Consider the following 19,187-nt stretch of genomic DNA (forward strand, 5'->3'; position numbering starts at 1 on the left):
GGGTGCTGAGCGCAGTTGGGTGTTCCAACAGGACAATGACCCCAAACACACATCAAAAGTGGTAATGGAATGGCTAAATCAGGCTAGAATTAAGGTCTTTGAATGGCTTTGACTTAAACCCCATTGAGAACTTGTGGACAATCCTGAAGAAACAAGTCCATGTCAGAAAGCCATCAAATTTAACTGAACTGCACCAATTCTGTCAAGAGGAGTGGTCAAAGATTCAACCAGAAGCTTGCCAGAAGCTTGTGGATGGCTACCAAAAGCGCCTAATTGAAGTGAAAATGGCCAAGGGACATGTTACCAAATATTAGCGCTGCTGTATGTATATTTTTGACCCAGCAGATTTGATCACTTTTTTCTGTTCACCCATAATATAGTCATAAAGGAACCAAACTTCATGAATGTTTTTTGTGACAAAGAAGTATCTGTTCCAATCACTCTATCAGAGAAAAATCTGAGTTGTAGAAATAACTGGAAACTCAAGAGAGCCATGACATTATGTTCTTCACAAGTGTATGAAACTTTTGACCACAACTGTATTATCACGAATCACTGCCGACAGACGCTAGGAGGCAATACAACTTAAAATTAGCGTGTATTGGCCTGAAAATCTGCCCATACAAAGTCGCTGCTGATAGCTGGATAAACAATCCAAAGGAATTGCCTCCAGTGGAGTTCGGAAACATCTACAACTACCTCATAAAGTCACCCAGTAAGTTGACCTTTATCAATTACGTGAAATATGTACTGTGTAGAACTAAGAAAACTGGTCGTATATAGGGAGTGTTTATTTCTGCCGTAACCGGCAATTCGCCTCCAAGTGTTATTTAGCCGTGAACACGTCACGTCAAAATAACAAATTCCCACCAGGCCAACAATATACCGATTGGCCGATCAGAGCAGTTCACGGCAAAAGAAAAATAACGCTTTGCGAGTTGTCAGTTACAATAATAATAACCACTGCCTAGTCTATTGAATCATAGCAGCTAATTGGAGCAAAAAAAATGCAGCTGCAAACGTAAATGTGCCTGGATTTAGGTTCCCACTGGCGAGAATGGTCCACGGAACCGTCTTCTTTTACTGTTCCTCGATTGATTGCTTCCAGCCATTTGTTTGTCCTTTTCTTCTCACGAGAAAGAATGAAGAACTTCAAATGCGGCTCCGAACTCTTCCTTTTGTTACAACCCGCAACATGGCAACTTTTAGTCATTCCAACGGAAAAAAAGACCACAAAAAAGACAAAAGTTCAACGCGTTTGTACAACGATGCACAACAGAGCAATTGCTTGTGACTCGTGTTTTGCCCCCATTTCAATATGGCGACGCTTTGTTGTGGCTGGTGACGTCATTAATGCCCGGATGTCCGACTGCGAGAATAGTTGCTTCCAGGAATTCACGCACAGCACAGAAAGTCTCGGAGTCTCATCCACATCGTGCTGAATCAAGTTTTGGAGATTCCGTGGGTTCCTCTGGTTTGATTCTTTCAGTTTTAAGTCTGTCAACACACTGTTTACTTCAACCGCAATTCATGTTGTTGGCTCTGATCCGGAAGTTTGGAGCAGAAATTTTCCAAGATGGCGCCGCCCATGTTTCGCTCAGGAGACTTGGCTATACAGAAGAGGTAATGGGGAACAGGTTGAAACAATGGGTGATTAGGTGACAAGAGGAAAGGCAAGTGTACAAACACAAGGTTGAGGAAGCCTTCAAAATAAAAACAGGAAAAGACACGAAACACATGACACTTATACATAAAATCATAGGTATTCGTAAGGAAGAACACCGCATATTCTTTTAGCACATGTGTTTTACAGTTTGGAGGAGATCTCGTTTCTTTTCTTTTTTTTTTTTTTTTTTTTATGATCATTTTCCTTATTTTTCTGTTTGTGGGAAAATTTAAGAGGATTAAGTTTTACATGATAAATAATGGTGCATAATTGACAGGAGGAAGGGCAAGTGTACAGACACAAGTAGGAGGAAGCCATCAAAATAGAAATAAAATAGAAAATGACACGACACACCTCCTCCATGACGTGACACTTATAAATGAAATCACAGGTATTTGCAAGGAAGAACAAAGCATATTCTTTTAGCACGTGTGTTTTATAGTTTGGAGACCTTTTTTTTTTTTTCTTCTTCTTCTTTTTTTTGAAAAATGATCTGAGAGGCAGGTAGGCCTCATTTTACTTACTTGTCTGTTTGTCTGGAAATTTAGGGGGATTAAGTTTTACATGATAAATAATGGTGCATAATTTCAGCTCTTCTTTTCTGAGGTAGAAAAAAATGATCTTTGCACAAAACATTGAAATAGTTCCTAGAAAATAATTACAATGAGTTTTGCATTTGTTTACGGACAAATACATAACGTCTTTAAAATTTGCATATCAACAAGAGGCAGCAATCATACTGTATTTATTGTACTGGCAACAATTCACTTCTTTCTGTTACTGTTGCTGCACATTGGGTTAGGGGTTTTGATCAGGGGATTGATTGCACCAATTGATTTTTGTTTTTTTAATTTTTATTAAAGATGTGTATTTGCAATATTTAATTATGTAACTTACCTTTAATTACTTTTTTTTTTAAGATTTCATGTCATCTATTTTTTGAAAGCCCTTTGGAATATTTTATTTATTTAGAGCTATACTGTAAGTAAACATAACTGCACCTACAATAATAATGTAAAAAAATTAAAAAATACAAATCATATTTCAAAATGATGCACCATTCAAAGTTGAGATATTTTCTGAATTGTATTTATGCATATGTATGACTTTCTTGTATTAGTTGAAGTTACTATACATACATAATCAATATAAAGTAGAGTATCATGCAATATCCAAAGGTTTTACAACCAATACTATTTTTGTAATAATATTGCAGATCTACATTTTGGGTAAATGTCGGTGATCACATTTTTAAAAAACCCACATGTACATTTTTTTAAAGAGCTAGTTAAAAGATGGGGCACTGCAGCAACTACAACCACATTTCATTGTGACTGATTCTGTTGATGTTTGTGCAGGAGAGTAAAAATGACAGAAAAAACATGAAAATGAAGAAAAATAATTTTTGTTCATACAGTATACTGCATGTGAATACAGAGATATCAGTTTAAAAATCAACGGCTTTTGGAAAAAAATTTAAGTATAGTCAAACACTATTATCTGTGATTCACTTGTTTTTGTTGTTGTTCTTGTTGTTGTTTCAGTCAGAAACTTAAAACCAATGGTAGGTTTTAACCGTTTCCAAACTCTGTAGGACCATGTTTTCCAAGTAAAACCTTTTTTCCGGTTTGCAGTGAACAATTTTAATCGGGGGCATGTTGGGTTATGAAAAGTTTTTGCCCTGAAGACACAAATCCAAAACAAGTGCCATGACCCCATTAGGAATTTGTTCAAAAAGATTTAGTCAAACGTTGGTTTTTTAAAAAGTTTTAAATGTATGTTTATACATTGCCGTTTACAATATACAGTACATTATACCCATTTTTGGCATACTACTGTCAATTGTATTTTGTCATACACAGGATAATGAAATTGTATGGTATGGTTTCCACTCAGTGAGCAAAAGTAGAAGTGAATTACTTCGACTGATACCTTTAAAACAGGGGTTCCCATTACTTCCCTTTAAGAACTCAATCTTAATAATTGGATGATAGTAAATGGTTTAACTTGAGATTTCAGAACTGAAATTAACTTGAATTGATTAGATTAGTCACCCTTTTATTTTGAGTTTTCAGTACTGAAGTGATACCTTAGTTATTTCTAGTGCTGCTCAGTCATCATATGCAGTTGAACTTAATTTCCTTTTTACCTGAAATAATTCTAAATATAAAAAACACATGCTAACTTAATTAACAACACATTTTCAAACAGTAATGACCCTACCCCTACATAAATGAAGTGAGACCACTTGGTGGATTAACTCAATGGAATTAAACTTGATTTTAAAATGATCAGCAATGCATTCAAAGCAACACTAGGTAACCTCTTAACCATTATAAAATATTTCATACCATTTGTGATGAAATGTTGACTGACAACTACCATAATTTTCAGACTATAAGCCTCTACTTTTCTTTTGTTTTGAATCTTGAGGTTTATAATCCAGAGTGGCTTATTTGTTTATTTATATGGGTTAATGGGTAACACTCTATTTACCAGCGCTATAATAAGACTGCCATAAAACTTTCATAATTATGACATGGCACGATCATGGGCATTAATGAATGCTTATGACAGATGTCATTAAGTGTCATCCGGCAAATTATGTCACTAACTCCATTTATGTCCAGCTCAGATCTCTTACATCCATTCAAAAGTGAGATCATTTGCCGGATGACACAAAATGACACAAAAATGATGATGGTCTAATGACAGTCTTATGGCACCACTGTCAAATGTATTACCAACATACCATAACAAGCAATTAATGAAACAACTGGAACAGTAACTGAAGAATTGATTTGCACTGAACATGAGTTTTGATTGTTATTTATATCTGTAGCGGTGCAATGCATGCTAGGAGGCATGTTGACAACAGGTGGCAGCAGAGGTTGACTGTCTCCCCCAAGGGAGCAATGATAGCCAAATGAAGCCTCTTGAAGCAATGAATGGTGGTTCATGGTGGTTCATTTGGTCTGAAGATGGCGCTGTCAGATAAAGTGTTACCAGTTAATGTCTTTTGGTGTAAGTATCCCATAATACTGTGAGGACATCTGCGGCTTATTGTCCAGTGCAGTTTATCGATGAACAAATGCTGTTTTGGGGCTAAATCTGGTGGATGGCGGCTTATAGTCAGGGGTGCCTTATAGTCTGAAAAATACGGTTGTAGGTCTATATTGCTTTCACTGGCACTAATTAACTTTGAGGAGGGTGGCAGGAACTCTGCCACACACAAAAAAACTACAAATATCCTGACTTCTTTTTTTATTTTTTAAACTTTGTTTTTATTGCGTTTTTGTTTCCAGCATTACCAGTGTCGCGCATCAAACATAACAAAATGACCGACACAGATAAACTAAATAAAACCGAGAGAAAAAAAAGAAAGAAAGAGCCATCCAGGGTTTGTCTGTAGGAGTATACGAACAGAGGAATCACATTCTTAAGTTAGAAAGAGTTTCCATTTCCACTATCTTTCACATTTATCGGCTAAATTATTAAGGAAAAAGTCATTCGCTCGATAATGTAAATCTCGTGTATTATGTCCATCCATTCCGTGACAGTAGGTGGTGTTTCTTTTAACCACTTTCGAGTTATCGTTTTCTTGCTTGCAGCTTGCAATATCTGTACCTTAGGTACCTGTCTCGTTTTGTAAAACCATTTGGGATATTACCTAAATAAAACGTATTAAAACTTGCTTCTAATTTTAAACACAAAATCTTCTCAGAAACCATCGCTACATGTCTCCAAAAAGAGGAGATCTTGGGACACTCCCAGAAGATATGGCAGTGGCCCACAGATGAACTTCCACATTTCTGCCAACATTTACCATATTCAGAGTTTTTACTTTGAAGTTCCTTTATTCTTCGTGTAATGAAAAAATGCATAGTATTCTTCCATGTGAATTCAAGCCATAAATCAGAGCAAGATGTAGTAGCCGCTGTTTTACATATGTTTAACCAGTCCTCATTGTAAAGTTCTATTCCCGCCTCCCTCTCCCATCTGAGCTTGATGTATGTAGTGGTGAGGTTTTTCATCCTGTGCTGTGCTAAATATGTTTTAGAGATCAGTTTTTTGTGAGTGTGCCTCTTGAAGCATCCACAAAGATAGTAGTTATTGGGTGTCTGTCACGTTCATTTAAAATCCTTGTGTTAAGATAGTGGCGTAGTTGAAGATATCGAAAAAAGTCGGTCTTCCCCAGACCATATTTGTTTACAAATATCCTGACTTCTTTACGGCATAGGTCACGTCCCCTTTTCCCCATTCGCTATAAAGAAGGAAGTCGATGTGAATGCTTTCCCGTGAATTCTGTAAAGATGGCAGAGCAACAAAAGAGATAAAAAGTTTCGTCCGATGAGATGAAAAAAAAGATAACGGGAGGCTACCATGGCCAAATGTCTCCCAAGAATAAACATTAGCCCAGCTTTCACTCACTGGCGTGACCTCCCACCCCTCCAACCGATGGGGTTGGGGTAGGATGGCCGATGGGGAATACGGTACAAAATCCTCACTACTATTCGTCCTTCACACTGCAGCTGGAAGTTGAAATGTCCTTTAGTCCATCTGCAGGAAACTGAGAGTTTAGGATTTTACGACACTGTGCACTGGTCCTCATGGGAAACGCAGTCTTCCTTAAGGCAAAACACTACCGCTTTTGTCCACCTGCGCCGCTAAAATCGACCAAAACTCAAAAGTTACCTAGTGTTTCTTTAAGACACAGGAGAAATTAATACACTGCTTAAAATGTTTTGTTGATGCTTGGTGTGAAATGAACAATTGGTAGTTTAACCAGAACTCTCTTCAACACCTTTACCTACTGTACTTCGCATCGATTTGGTAAGTAAATATTGTGGGGAGAAGAATGACAGATTCTTACTTTTGTTAATAATACTTACTGTTCTTCTGCCCAACAAGCCACAAGACCCCAAGATACAGCACACTTTATAGAACAGAATACACATGACATAACAACATCAACCACCAATCTCAGTCGTGGTTGCCACAACTACCCATCATCCATTGCAGTGGAACAGATAAATAACAGTTGCTACAATATTTTAGTTATTTATAAACTGTCACGTTGCCACATACAAGGCAACTTGACAGTTTATAAGAGAGTAAAATATTTACTTACCAAATCGATGTGAAGTAAGTAAAGTAAGTGAAGGTGTTGATGAAAGCTTTTGTTGTCTGTTTGTCATCGTGGACGTATGCGGGAATGTTTTGGTGTGAGAAAAGCATGAAGTAGACAAGGCAGATCTGTGCATGTCTGAAAGAACGCCCAAAGAACATTGGATACAAAAAATTACTGCTTACCCATTAAAAATGAGTGTTTAAAACAGATTGATAAAAAGTTTTGTTCACTTATCATATTCAATTAAGTTGTGTATTCGTTTTTATATATAGTGTGGGTAGCTCGCGGCATCATAAAAAAAATACAAAAATGTATATTCGTCGTTAATTATGCTGTGTGAGCAACTTGTTGAGGTTATGCAGCACAAACACATAATCATTTGCATTTGTTTGCAACAACAGTTAAGCACTTATGTAGTTCCAGTTAGTTAATGTGAACATTCTAAGCCAGTACAAGATACAGTCATGTGAAAAAATTAGGACACCCCATTAAATATTCAGTTCTTTATTAAGAAATGTTCACATATCAATTTCTGATCTTGTTTTTCTTTATCTCTGGAAAAGTTATTTAATAGCAGGTAAACAATAAAAATTAACATGGTTTTACTCATTAAACCAAATTTATCAACAAAAATGCATATTCTAACTGAGGAAAACGTTAGGACACCTTACCACCTAATAGCTAGTGTTACCCCCTTTGGCTGAAATAACTTCAGTGAGACGCTTTTTGTAGCCATCAACCTGTCTTTGACATCGGGCTGAAGAAAGTTTACCCCACTCCTCAATGAAGAATACTTTCAAGAGTGACTGTGAGTCAGGGAAAACGCCATCTGAGGCCTTCAGAAAAAAGATTGTAGACGCTTTTGAGTCTGGTAAGGGATTTCAAAAGATCTTAAAAGAATATATAATCAGCGATTCCACTGTCAGGAAAATAGTCTTCAAGTGGAGGACATTCAAAACAACTGCCAACATGCCCACACCTGTCCGTCCAAGCAAGTTCACCCCGAGAGCAGACCGCAAGATGCTAAAAGAAGTGTCTTAAAACCCTAAAATGTCATCACGGGACCTCCAGCAGGCTCTTGGTACTATTGATGTGAAAGTGCATTCCTCTACAATCAGAAAGAGACTTCACAAGTTTAACTTTCATGGGAGGTGTGTTAGGAGGAAACCTTTGCTCTCCAAGAAGAACATGAAGGCCAGACGGAGGTTTGCCAGAGTGAATGTAGTCAAAGACCAGGACTTCTGGAATAACGTTCTTTGGACAGATTAATCTAAAATTGAATTATTTGGACACCAGAACAGAGAACATGTTTGGCGTAAACCCAATACAGCATTCTAGGAAAAGAACCTCATACCAACTGTGAAGCATGGAGGTGGAAGTGTCATGGTTTGAGGATGCTTTGCTGCAGCAGGACCTGGTCAGCTCACCATCTTATAATCCACCATAAATTCTATCGTGTATAAGAGAGTGCTTGAGGGACATGTGAGATTATCTGTGAAAAAAACTAAAGCTGAAGCGAAATTGGACCCTGCAACATGACAAAGACCCAAAACATACCAGTAAATCCACCGAGGACTGGCTGAGAAAGAAGAAATGGAGAGTCCTGGAATGGCCGAGTCAAAGCTCAGCTCTTAATCGCATTGAGATGCTGTGGGGTGATTTGAAACGGGCTCTACATGCAAGAAACCCCTCAAACATCTCACAGCTGAAAGTATTCTGCGTTGATATACAGTATTTTGTTTAGTGAGTAAAACAAGGTTATTTTTTGTTGTTTACCTGTATGAAATCACTTTCTCTTCCAGGGATAAAGAAATACAAGATCAGACATTGATATGTGAACATTTCTTGATAAAGAACTGAATATTTAATAAGATGTCCTAATTTTTTAACATAATGTTTTCACATGACTATTTCAGTGTCAGCGTCTTCTCATTGAAATACCTTATGAATAAATTTGGCATGACCTTTGGATTATCCAAAACAATGCATGTGGTGTGTTTTTTCCATTTTCATGTGTATCATCATACCATAACAAATGAAATATGAAAATTGACGTATGATTTTTGTTGTAACATTGGCATAGCTTTATTTATTTATTTCCTTTGCAGGCGTGACAGATCAAAAGTACAGCATTCATTTGTGTTTACATTCAGTTCAACCCAAAAAGAAAAGAGCTTTAAATTTGTCATTAAAGAACTTCATTACTAACAGCTTGTTTATGAATTTATTGTTCTGCTTTTTGTTAGAGAACAACAAATTAATGTCTAAAACTCATTGTTTTGTTCATTAATTAAAAACTGTCACCCTTCCCAGGTATTTGTTCTAAATCAAGCCTGTAATAACAGACATTAAATTCATAGATGCAAATATTAAAAAAAAGAAAGAAAGAAAGAAAGAAAGAAAGAAAGAAAGAAAGAAAGAAAGAAAGAAAGAAAGAAAGAAAGAAAGAAAGAAAGAAAGAAAGAAAGAAAGAAAGAAAGAAAGAAAGAAAGAAAGAAATTGCTGACATTCAAAGCATTGCCATGAACGTTGTCAGTGCTGGTTTGAACTTGAAATGGGCAAATAACTAAAGTATCAGGCATTCTCAAACTTTGGCAATGTCATTGGTGGAATCCAAGACTTAGATAAAGACAAGATAAAAGATATAACATGATGGAACATTGAATCATCTTTTTTCCCTCTAGGTAACTGTTCCCTGTCTACTAAGGCAAAACCAGTTTCATTTGGATCAGCACCAGAGGCAAAATTTTCTCCACTTCAGAACTTTTTTTGGCTGGCGAACCAGGCAAAGCAGTTGGATAGCCTCAAGCACTAAAATGAGTTCAGGCGTGGGATTTCGGGGCGAATTAGGCTCGTCTAGCATGTCTTCTGGGTTTTTGACTGTGGAAGACGAGAAAGAAAGAGGTACAGGTGCTGTAACCTTTTCTAGGGTGTCCAAAACCTACAGTGCAGATGGATTTGGGCAGCTGACGAGAGGTTCGGCCTCTGCAGTTGCGTCTTCTTCTATTTTAAAGGAGAGGAAGATTTTGACCACACTGGCCACAACACACCCTGATGCTTTAGACTGTTAGTCATACTCCCTTCAAGATATAAGACTAATACATCTGTTTTTAATTCAAATAGAGATGATGAATGTCCACTTTTGATGTGTTGACATGTTTCAGGGAGCTCAAGCACAGACTCATCTCCAGAGTATTCCAGGAAAGATTATGGTAAATGAGTCACATTGAAGCACTTAATGAAAACTGTCGGGCAGGTGATGATGTATTCAAACTGTCAATCTTGTTTTATCACAGGCTCCTCAAAGGCAACGTCACTTTCCACCACACGAGGACGAACTTTATGCTGCCCTCTGGTGGGCAAGTCGCATACAACAGAAGGCGCTGCATCCATTGACAGTGGTACTCTACTTAAGAAATGAATTGGTTCTCGAAGTAGTTTCGTAACTTGAAAATGCTGAAAGTAGACAGGCATTTTCCATGTAAAATGCCCTAATCCGTTCCAAGCCCCCCAAAGAACATAAATCATATATACATATTTTACAATACATAAACATGCATCAAAATATGTAACAAATACACGTTCCAATTAGATTATTACACGTTAATCGCATGTGTCATGTGATTAAAACAAATGTCCTATGTATGTAAAGTGCATCAATTTGCCTGAATTAAAAAAAAAAACTAAACAAAAAACAGTCACATCCAAACTAAAAATACACCCAAAGTACATTTTTTGACCATGTGATGCTGAAAAATAAAATGTAATAAAATTAATGAAGGAAAATAAATTCAAATTGATTACTAACAATAATTCAAAGTACTGTGGTATGAAAAAGTATCTGAACCTTTTGGAATTTCACATTCCAAATTCCATTCGCAAAATCTCACATTTCTGCATAAAATCACCATCAATTGTGATCTGACCTTTGTCAAAATCACACAGATGAAAAAACAGTGTCCGCTTTAACTAAAACCACCCAAACATTTATAGGTTTTCATATTTTCATGAGGATGGTATGCAAACAATGACAGAAGGGGCGAATATAAGTAAGTGAACCATCACATTTAATAATATGTGTCTCCTCTCGTCTGCTTGGCTGTCGCGCGCTTAATGGGGCTCGTGTGCGGCAGGTTGTGATACGGCGGCTCGGGTGGGGGGGTCCTGGTGCCGGGAGTGGCGGTGGGGCAGCGTAGGGTCGGTCACCAACGGGCTTACACTCACAAGGGATTCACACGATTATTGGGTTACAGAGCCGATTTGTGTACACTCTACCCCTTTCAACCACTTAGCTTATAGACTCCCCCACCCCTGTCCCCCTCTTTCCCTGGTCAACAGGTCCCCCACATGGTGTCAACCTGAAATACATCTAGCTGACGATAGTACCAACACATTAGTAGTTAGTGTAGACGTTCAATGTATTTCTTGTTGTCGTTTGTTTGTGTTTCTTTTCTTTCTTCTCTTGTTTCTTTTCTTTTGGTTCCCCATAACCCATTCCTGTTTGCTGCTTTGTCATAATAAACAAGGTATGTTGAATGATCACAATGGGAGTATGCAATACTCTCAATGTGAAACATTAAAACTGTTCAGACCATCCGGGCCCTTAGACTTCCATTCTCTGTGTCAAACAGCTGAATAGGAGAGGTTTAGAATAAAAATAAATAAATAAATAAATAAATAAAATTTTTTAAAAAAGATTTGTGGGAAGTCTGGCATGAAAATGGCTGTCTTTAGGTAATGCCACAGCATCTCAATGGGGTACAAGTCTGGACTTTGACTTGGCCACTCCAGAACGTGTATTATGTTCTTCTGAAACCATTCTGAAGTTGATTTACTTCTGTGTTTTGGATCATTGTCTTGTTGCAGCATCCATCCTCTTTTTAGCTTCAACTGTCGGACAGACAGCCTCAGGTTTTCCTGCAAAATATAGCAAAACAGCCCCTTCTCATCAAGACAATTCTTACCAGGTGTATGTTTTATAGTGGGCAGGACAGCTTTAAACCACTTATCAGTGATTGGGCACACACCTGACTTAAAATGTTTGGTAATAATTGGTTTCAATTGCTAATTAAGTCCCCAGGTAAGGTTCGCTTACTTATTTTTCCCCTTTCTGTTGTTGTTTACATGCTATCCTCATCAAAATATGAAAACCTATAAATGTTTGGGTGGTTTTAGTTAAAGCAGACACGTTTTTACATCTGTGTGATTTTGCCAAATATGAGATCACATTTGATGGCGATTTAATGCAGAAATGTGAGAAATTCCAAAAGGTCATTCAACTGTATAATACACCAAACAATTTGCCCCCCCCCCCCAAAAAAAAAAAAAATTAATAGAACAAAAACGACAGTGTCATTTTACAAAGGGACAGTTCATATTTTTTTCTGCAGGCAGTGCAGGCAGTATCAGCTCCTTTGCTATGGTGTGGGTTTATTTTGCACCGAGCAACCCGGTATGCCACCTTATATGATGCTAAGAGTGCTCGCTGGTTTATTAACGTAACACTCCCAAAGCGGGACGATTGTTGGCAATATTCGGCAGGTTTTCGCTGAAAAAAAAAAAAAATCAAACGTCTTATCAATATGATTGGGGTCTAATGTCTTTAAGTGACGTCTTAATTGACTACATGCTGTCCGCTGCTAACATTTTTAGACACAGTAAACAGATTGGTCTTTCCTCGTCTCCCACTGTATTAAAAGTGAGGGCAAACGCTACATACGCGTCATATTTCCTTATCTTAGCTTTCCGTATCTCCAGCTGTTTTCTGTATGCTTATATTTCATATCTAATTCCTATATTTACTTTTTTTCCAAATGTAAATATCATTTTTGTCATCACCTGCCAACTTGGGATTTCATTCCTCATTCAGTGCTTATTTCCTCTTTCAGAGAGTGAGATTCGAGCTAGGCTTCAGAGGGCTTCTCCCCCAGCAATTTGTGAGTATTCAGCGCTGTCACTTTGGTCTTATGCCACTAGTTTTCCGCACACCAACCAGTTGATATGCTTTTGGCAGGGACGGAACTGGGTGATGTGAAGCGTCTGCTGAGAGGAAACCAGTCCAAGAGCACCACCACTATTCAGTCCACGGAAAACTCCTTGCCCATCCCTGACAAGGCCAGTGTGGAAACTAGAACCACGTCTGAGAGCCCTAGCACCAGCACCATTCCGTTTCCTAACTACTCATTGATCATCCCCAAGAAGCCCAGTGTAGACACTCAGATTATTTCTGAGAGTACTAGCACTATTCAGCCGATTTTCAACTCACGGGTTGTCCCTAACAACACTAGTGTGGAAATCAGGATCGGAACAGAGACTTCAAAATCAGGTCGAGCTTTTGTGTGATGAATAAATTCTGCATCTTTGCAATCTTTTCATTTTTTTCTCTGGGGATTCTACGGACTTAGTCATTAATATTGCCCTTTCCTTCTGCATGTCATATTCTTCCTTTGTGAAAAATCTTACCCTTGATCACAAGAAATATTATGATCTTAATGTCCTCAATAGGTTTGCCCACTGCTCCTGATCACTATGGTGGTGTTATGCCTGGAAATGTTAGCAGTGTCAACAGCAGCTACAGCTACAGCACAAACCCCAGTGACCTAACCACCACATCTACCATTTACCACTCAGGTCGGTCAAATAATATACTATTCTGTGATTTATCACTGTGGACATTAGTCTTGCTGTGTTTAGGTCCTAAACACATTCATTTATCAAAGTGGCTAAAATTTCCCTGACATGAAGGTCGTCACGGAGCCAGAATGTTTTTTTTTTTTTTTTTTTTAATGGGGATGGGGGGGGACTGTAATGCAGACGAAAATGCTATTGGCTATTGATGAAGTGAGGTGCGCCAAGCCTTCGAAGCATGTGTCGAGTAATGAAGGGACATTTCTGCAGGCATGAAAATCTCTCACCTTTCGGTGAAATTCACCGTTTTGAAGTCAAATAGTGTGACCTATGTGAATTGTGTAGATCCGATGAGAATTTTTTTTATGGCGTGGAGGAGCTCGGGAGATCTTTTTAATGTCGGACGCTTGGTAAGAATGCGGCACAAAGCCAAAAAAGCGCACCAGAGTGGCCAAAACATTGACTTATTTCAACGAAATAAAGGCGGGTACACTGTTGTGTCCTGTCTCATCAATGCCAACACCTAAAGCGCCATCACCCGGTTGTAATTTTGGAAGACGAAAGGAGAGTCCATCTAACTAACTAACTAACTAACTAACTAACTAACTAACTAACTAACTAACTAACTAACTAACTAACTAACTAACTAACTAACTAACTAACTAACTAACTAACTAACTAACTAACTAACTAACTAACAACATTTGTAATTGAAGTTGCCAAGCCTGTTGCGATATGCAATCTATTTATCGCACGGTAAATAAAAATGAGGGTGTTAATTTTCACTGCTGCGTTTTATCGCCGAGTGCGTGCGTGCGTGCTTACATTTGTGCATGCGTGTACATTTAGATACAGTCCTTATATCTCGTTTAGAACATGTCATAGGTATCCGTCGTAATGCTCTAAAATGGTTGAAATCATACCTAAAACATAGAACATTCTCGGCAATGATTGGGGAATTTTCCTCCTCACAAACGTCTCTGTCTTGCGGGGTACCGCAAAGCTCTATTTTAGGGTCTGTTCTTTTTGCGCTTTATCTCCAACCTTTAGGATCAATTATGAAAAAACATAATACCGCTTTTCATTTTTATGCTGATGACCTCCAGCTTTATCTGCCCCTGAGACCTAAAGATAAAACTGCTCTCGCTAAATTGATGGAGTGCATATCTGATGTGAAGCAGTGGCTTGCACAAAACTTCTTACATCTTAACGAGAGCAAAACTGAATTTGTTACTTTTGGCACACCTTCTATGATGAATGCCCTTGAGCCCAACTCTGGCGCTCCGGGTGACATTTTAAAGACACATGTTAAAAATCTCGGAGTGATATTCGATAGCAGGCTAACCTTTGAAAAGCAGATTAGTACTGTTGTAAGAGCAAGTTTTTTCCAGCTCTTTCTCTGGCCAAAGTGAAGCCTTTTCTTAGTCGCCACGACCTTGAAAAATATATTTATATAAATTTATAAGCTCAAGGTTGGATTACTGTAATGCACTTTATGTTGGCCTCCCCAAGTCCTCAATTTCTCGTCTGCAACTTATTCAAAATGCTGCTGCCTGATTTTTAACAGGTACACCCAGACGTGAGCATATTACCCCTGTGCTATCATCACTCCACTGGCTTCCAGTCCATTTTAGAATTGATTTCAAACTTTTACTGTTTGTTTTTAATTCTATTAATGGCCAGGCTTCATCTTATTTATCGGACATTTTAACCTTCCGTAACTCAGGCAGGACTCTTCATTCGACCGGCCAGCTTCTTTTACATGTTCCGAGGTCGAAACTTAAACAGTGGGGAGACCGATCATTTGCGGTTGCTGCCCCTAGGCTGTGGAATAGCCTTCACCCTGAAATCTGCATCACCACGGATCTAGGTCTTTTTAAGTCTCGGTTAAAAACACACCTTTTTAGACTCGTCTTTTATACAGATTAGGATAGCCTGGTTTTATTTGCTTTAGGGTTTTTAATGTTTTTAGATTTTATCAGTTTTATTTTTTTATTTGCTGGACTTCTATCGCGATAAGCTGTTTTTTTGTTTCATTTCTTTCTTTTCTTAATGTCATTGTATAATATTTTCCTGCCTTTTATTTATCTTGAGTCATGTTTTATTGTAAAGCACTTTGAGGGCCTTTCAGGTTTTTGTAAAGGCCTATATAAATAAATTTGATTGATTGATTGATTGATTGATTGATTGATTGATTGATTGATTGATTGATTGATTGATTGATTGATTGATTGATTGATTGATTGATTGATTGATTGATTGATTGATTGATTGATTGACATGTGTGTGTTGATGGCATATGAGACTTCAGTTCTTTTCACAGATGTTTATTTGTCATCAACACGCCGTAGAATTAAAGTTCAGACATACAAAATAAGGAAACACGTCTATATTAAGCACTGTAAACGTGAGCATTGCTACATTGAAAAAAGACAACCTACTTTAGCCTGCTATAAAACATTGGCAGTCTTCTCCAAAACGCAAACTTGCGGTTAAAAGGTGACACTTCAAACATGAAAAATTGCTGGTTGACAGCATTTGCAAACGAAAAAATGAAAGAAAAAAAAAATCTATTACCTACACCACATGCGATTACAAAAAGTGTTTTTTTTTTGCCACGTGTAACTATGAACAATTTAGCGAACGTACTTCCCGAGGAACATTTCAAAGTAAAAGCACGTCATGTTCGTCATATAAATAACGATATCTGGAGTTAATCCCACATACTTCAGAATTCATACTCTAAGAATAGCTTTAAAATGACACCCTTTATGAAAAATCTGATTGGCAATGAATAATTATTATAATTATTATAATACTATTTTATATAGTAGTATACTATAATATTAATGCTAGATATTTTTTTAAGAATTGTTTTGAATCATGTTGGAAAGGCGAAGTCAGTGTTCTGAATATGTTTACATTCCATACTTTTGCACTAGTTAATGATTTCAGCATTTGACCTCATTTTTTATTTGTGATTTATTGTTGTTATTTACATGTTTATTTGTACTTTAATAAAAAATGTAAGTGTTCAAAAAATAATTTAAGTGTTCCAAAATGTTTTTTGTGAATTAATAAGCATCATCAAAAATTCCATTGCTGACTAATCGGGAGAAACTTAGTCATTTGGGACAGCCCTAGTTGTACAGTGTACCAGAATATATTTCCTCCACACCCTTTTCACCTTTTTAACCCTTGACCCATTTCCATGCATGTTTCTGAGAAGCGCGTACTGAGGCTCACTTCATTTAGGGGAAGTTCCGAAAACGATGACGTCCGAAGCCTCGCTGCCCAGCCGTACCACGTGATTGTTTCAGGGAGTGCTTTAGATTTTGCCGTGCGGTTTGACAATTCGCTACAGTATGTAAACACCTCTTGGTACATTCAAAATGTGGGTGTTTGAAGGAGAGATTTGATCAGGTGAGGGTCTGGTTAGTTTGGAGAGTGAAAGTTTAAGGAGTGGTAGAGTACTTGATATGATGGACCCCCCCCCCCCACACACACACACACACACACACACACTCCATGCCGTATATTAATGTTTAAGTTACACTTTGACTGTCCTCTGCCTGATTAACCTAATGCTGATTCAGAAAAAAACATTGCACAACCTGTAGTATTATGTTAATACCATCTGGGGAATAATTTTCACATGTACGCACGTCATACTATTTATTACAGTAATCCCTCACTACTTCGTGACTCAACTTTCGCACAGTCAGTGCATCGCAGACTTTTTAATCTTGTTTTAGGAATAAAAAGAGTTCTAAAAACATATTTATGGGCATTGATATTCATCTTCGTATTTATCTACACTTACACCTTCCACACACGAATCATATGAGAGAATGAATGTACAGTATGTATTATTTTTACATTATTTCATGTATGTTATTTACAACCCCTAGCAAAAAGTATGAAATCACCAGTCTCAGACGAGCACTCACTCAGACATTTTATCATGTAGAACAAACTCAGATAAAAAGCTTGAAAAAATAATGAATTAGTTCCAAAGTGCAACTCTTTAGCATTCAGAAACACTAAAAGAAATTGTGGTGGTCAGTAAATGTTACTTTTATAGAACAAGTGCAGGGAGATATACCGGTATATGGAATATCTCCATTCTATACCGGTATATGGAATATCTCCATTCTGAGGAAAAAAATATGGAATCATGAAAAACAAGGAAATAACAATCGAAACCCATCTCTAGTAATTAGTAGCACCACTTCTGGCTTTTATGACAGCTTGCAGTCTCTGAGGCATGGACTTGATGAGTATTATTCATCAATTTGGTGCCATCTTTCTTTGATTGCAGTAGACAGATCATCCTTGCAGGTCAGAGCCTTGCTGTGGGCCATTTTTTTCTGGGGTTTAGATATTAATGGCTATATTTTGAGTTATTTTGAGGGGAAAATGATTTAACTCGATTATATAAGCCGCACACAGACTACTTTTCATTGTGTCAAAGTGTCATTTTGTCAGGGTTGTTCCATGAAAAGGTATACTTAAATATCTGCAGAAATGCGAGGGGTGTACTCACTTTTGTGATACACTGTAAATAAGAAAACTAAGAGGTGTGCCTTGATCTCCAAGTACAGCACTTCGACCCTCCACTTGTTTGGGGTCAAAAGGTCAAATGACCTTAGCGTTATTGAGGTTTGAAGTTAGTCAATAAATTGAAACTTTTTTTTTTTTTTTTTTTAATATGGAGTCATAAATTGAAAAACTAAGAAGTCTGCCTCAGTCTCCAAGGAGAGAACTACGATCCTCCACAAGTTTGGGGTCATAAGGTCAAATGGCCTAGGAGATATTGAAGTTAGTCAGTAAATTTTAAAAATCATGAAAAAATTATAGAGTGATAAATTGGACAACTAAGGTGTGCCTTGATCTGCAAGTTGAGGACTACGATCCTGCACTGGTTTGGGGTCAACAGGTCTCCTTGCACTGGGTGCTGTGGGGGGTGCTCCCCGATGCCATATCGTGTACCCCTCTCGGCCCGGGGGTGAGGTTGGGGGGGTGCACCTCCGTCCCTTGGGCCTGTCTCAAGCTCCGACCTTCTCCCTGGGCCTGGGGACGCGGCCCAGACCCTGGAGGACACACGGAATATATTTTGGAGAACACGCAAACATTGACTTTTTTAAATTATAAAGAAATAAATAAATAAGTAGCCGAACATAAATGAACTAAAATAAGTCCAAAGTGCACATTGATATGGAAGATGTTCTGAACCTCCCTATCAGAGCAAATAAAAAAAATGAAATAAATAAGCCTCTTCAACTTTTTCCTTTCTCTTAAATATCTGATCAATTTTCTGTTGCATTGCCCTTTTAATCGCATTAATTCAACAAGCTTATTCATGTACATCAGAGCTAACTATCAATGCTGGTCACATGTCAGTATGTAAGCCAACTGAAAGGACAACTGAGTCCAGGGTGATTTGCTGCGCGCATGCGCACAAGGACGCAACTCATTAGACTCCAATAACTGCTGCAGCTAGAGAGAGCTCCGTGCCTTCCATGGAATAAATAAATAACAAATATCGGTGGAATAGGATTATCATACACAAGTGCGTTATCATGCTTGTTGTTAACACTTGTGTATAAAAATCTTACGTTGGTAGATTGTTTTCTTATTTGAATTGAGATGTGTGTGTGGAAGCCTGGCATGTTTTTTTTTTTTTTTTTAAAGGGTTTTGGCAGTTGCTGTCATATTATCGAGAACAAAGAACTGTTCCGGCCCACTTTGCCCCTTGGTCAT

At 37.8% G+C, this 19,187-nt stretch overlaps 1 protein-coding gene across 1 annotated transcript in view; it reads left to right on the plus strand.

The window, feature by feature from the left end:
- The first annotated feature begins 2,096 nt into the window (after window positions 1–2,096).
- The window catches only part of LOC130921090 (collagen alpha-1(XVII) chain-like), a 77,352-nt gene continuing 60,261 nt past the window's right edge, over window positions 2,097–19,187 (plus strand). The window contains exons 1-8 of the mRNA XM_057844732.1: window positions 2,097–2,170; window positions 3,211–3,230; window positions 9,482–9,863; window positions 9,962–10,009; window positions 10,094–10,198; window positions 12,686–12,733; window positions 12,811–13,122; window positions 13,302–13,427. Of these exons, the coding sequence (XP_057700715.1) occupies window positions 3,228–3,230; window positions 9,482–9,863; window positions 9,962–10,009; window positions 10,094–10,198; window positions 12,686–12,733; window positions 12,811–13,122; window positions 13,302–13,427 (1,024 nt within the window). The 5' untranslated portion in view covers window positions 2,097–2,170; window positions 3,211–3,227. The remainder of the gene's footprint in view (window positions 2,171–3,210; window positions 3,231–9,481; window positions 9,864–9,961; window positions 10,010–10,093; window positions 10,199–12,685; window positions 12,734–12,810; window positions 13,123–13,301; window positions 13,428–19,187) is intronic.

This window comes from Corythoichthys intestinalis, chromosome 8 (assembly GCF_030265065.1).
Source record: "Corythoichthys intestinalis isolate RoL2023-P3 chromosome 8, ASM3026506v1, whole genome shotgun sequence".
Lineage (NCBI taxonomy): Eukaryota > Metazoa > Chordata > Actinopteri > Syngnathiformes > Syngnathidae > Corythoichthys > Corythoichthys intestinalis.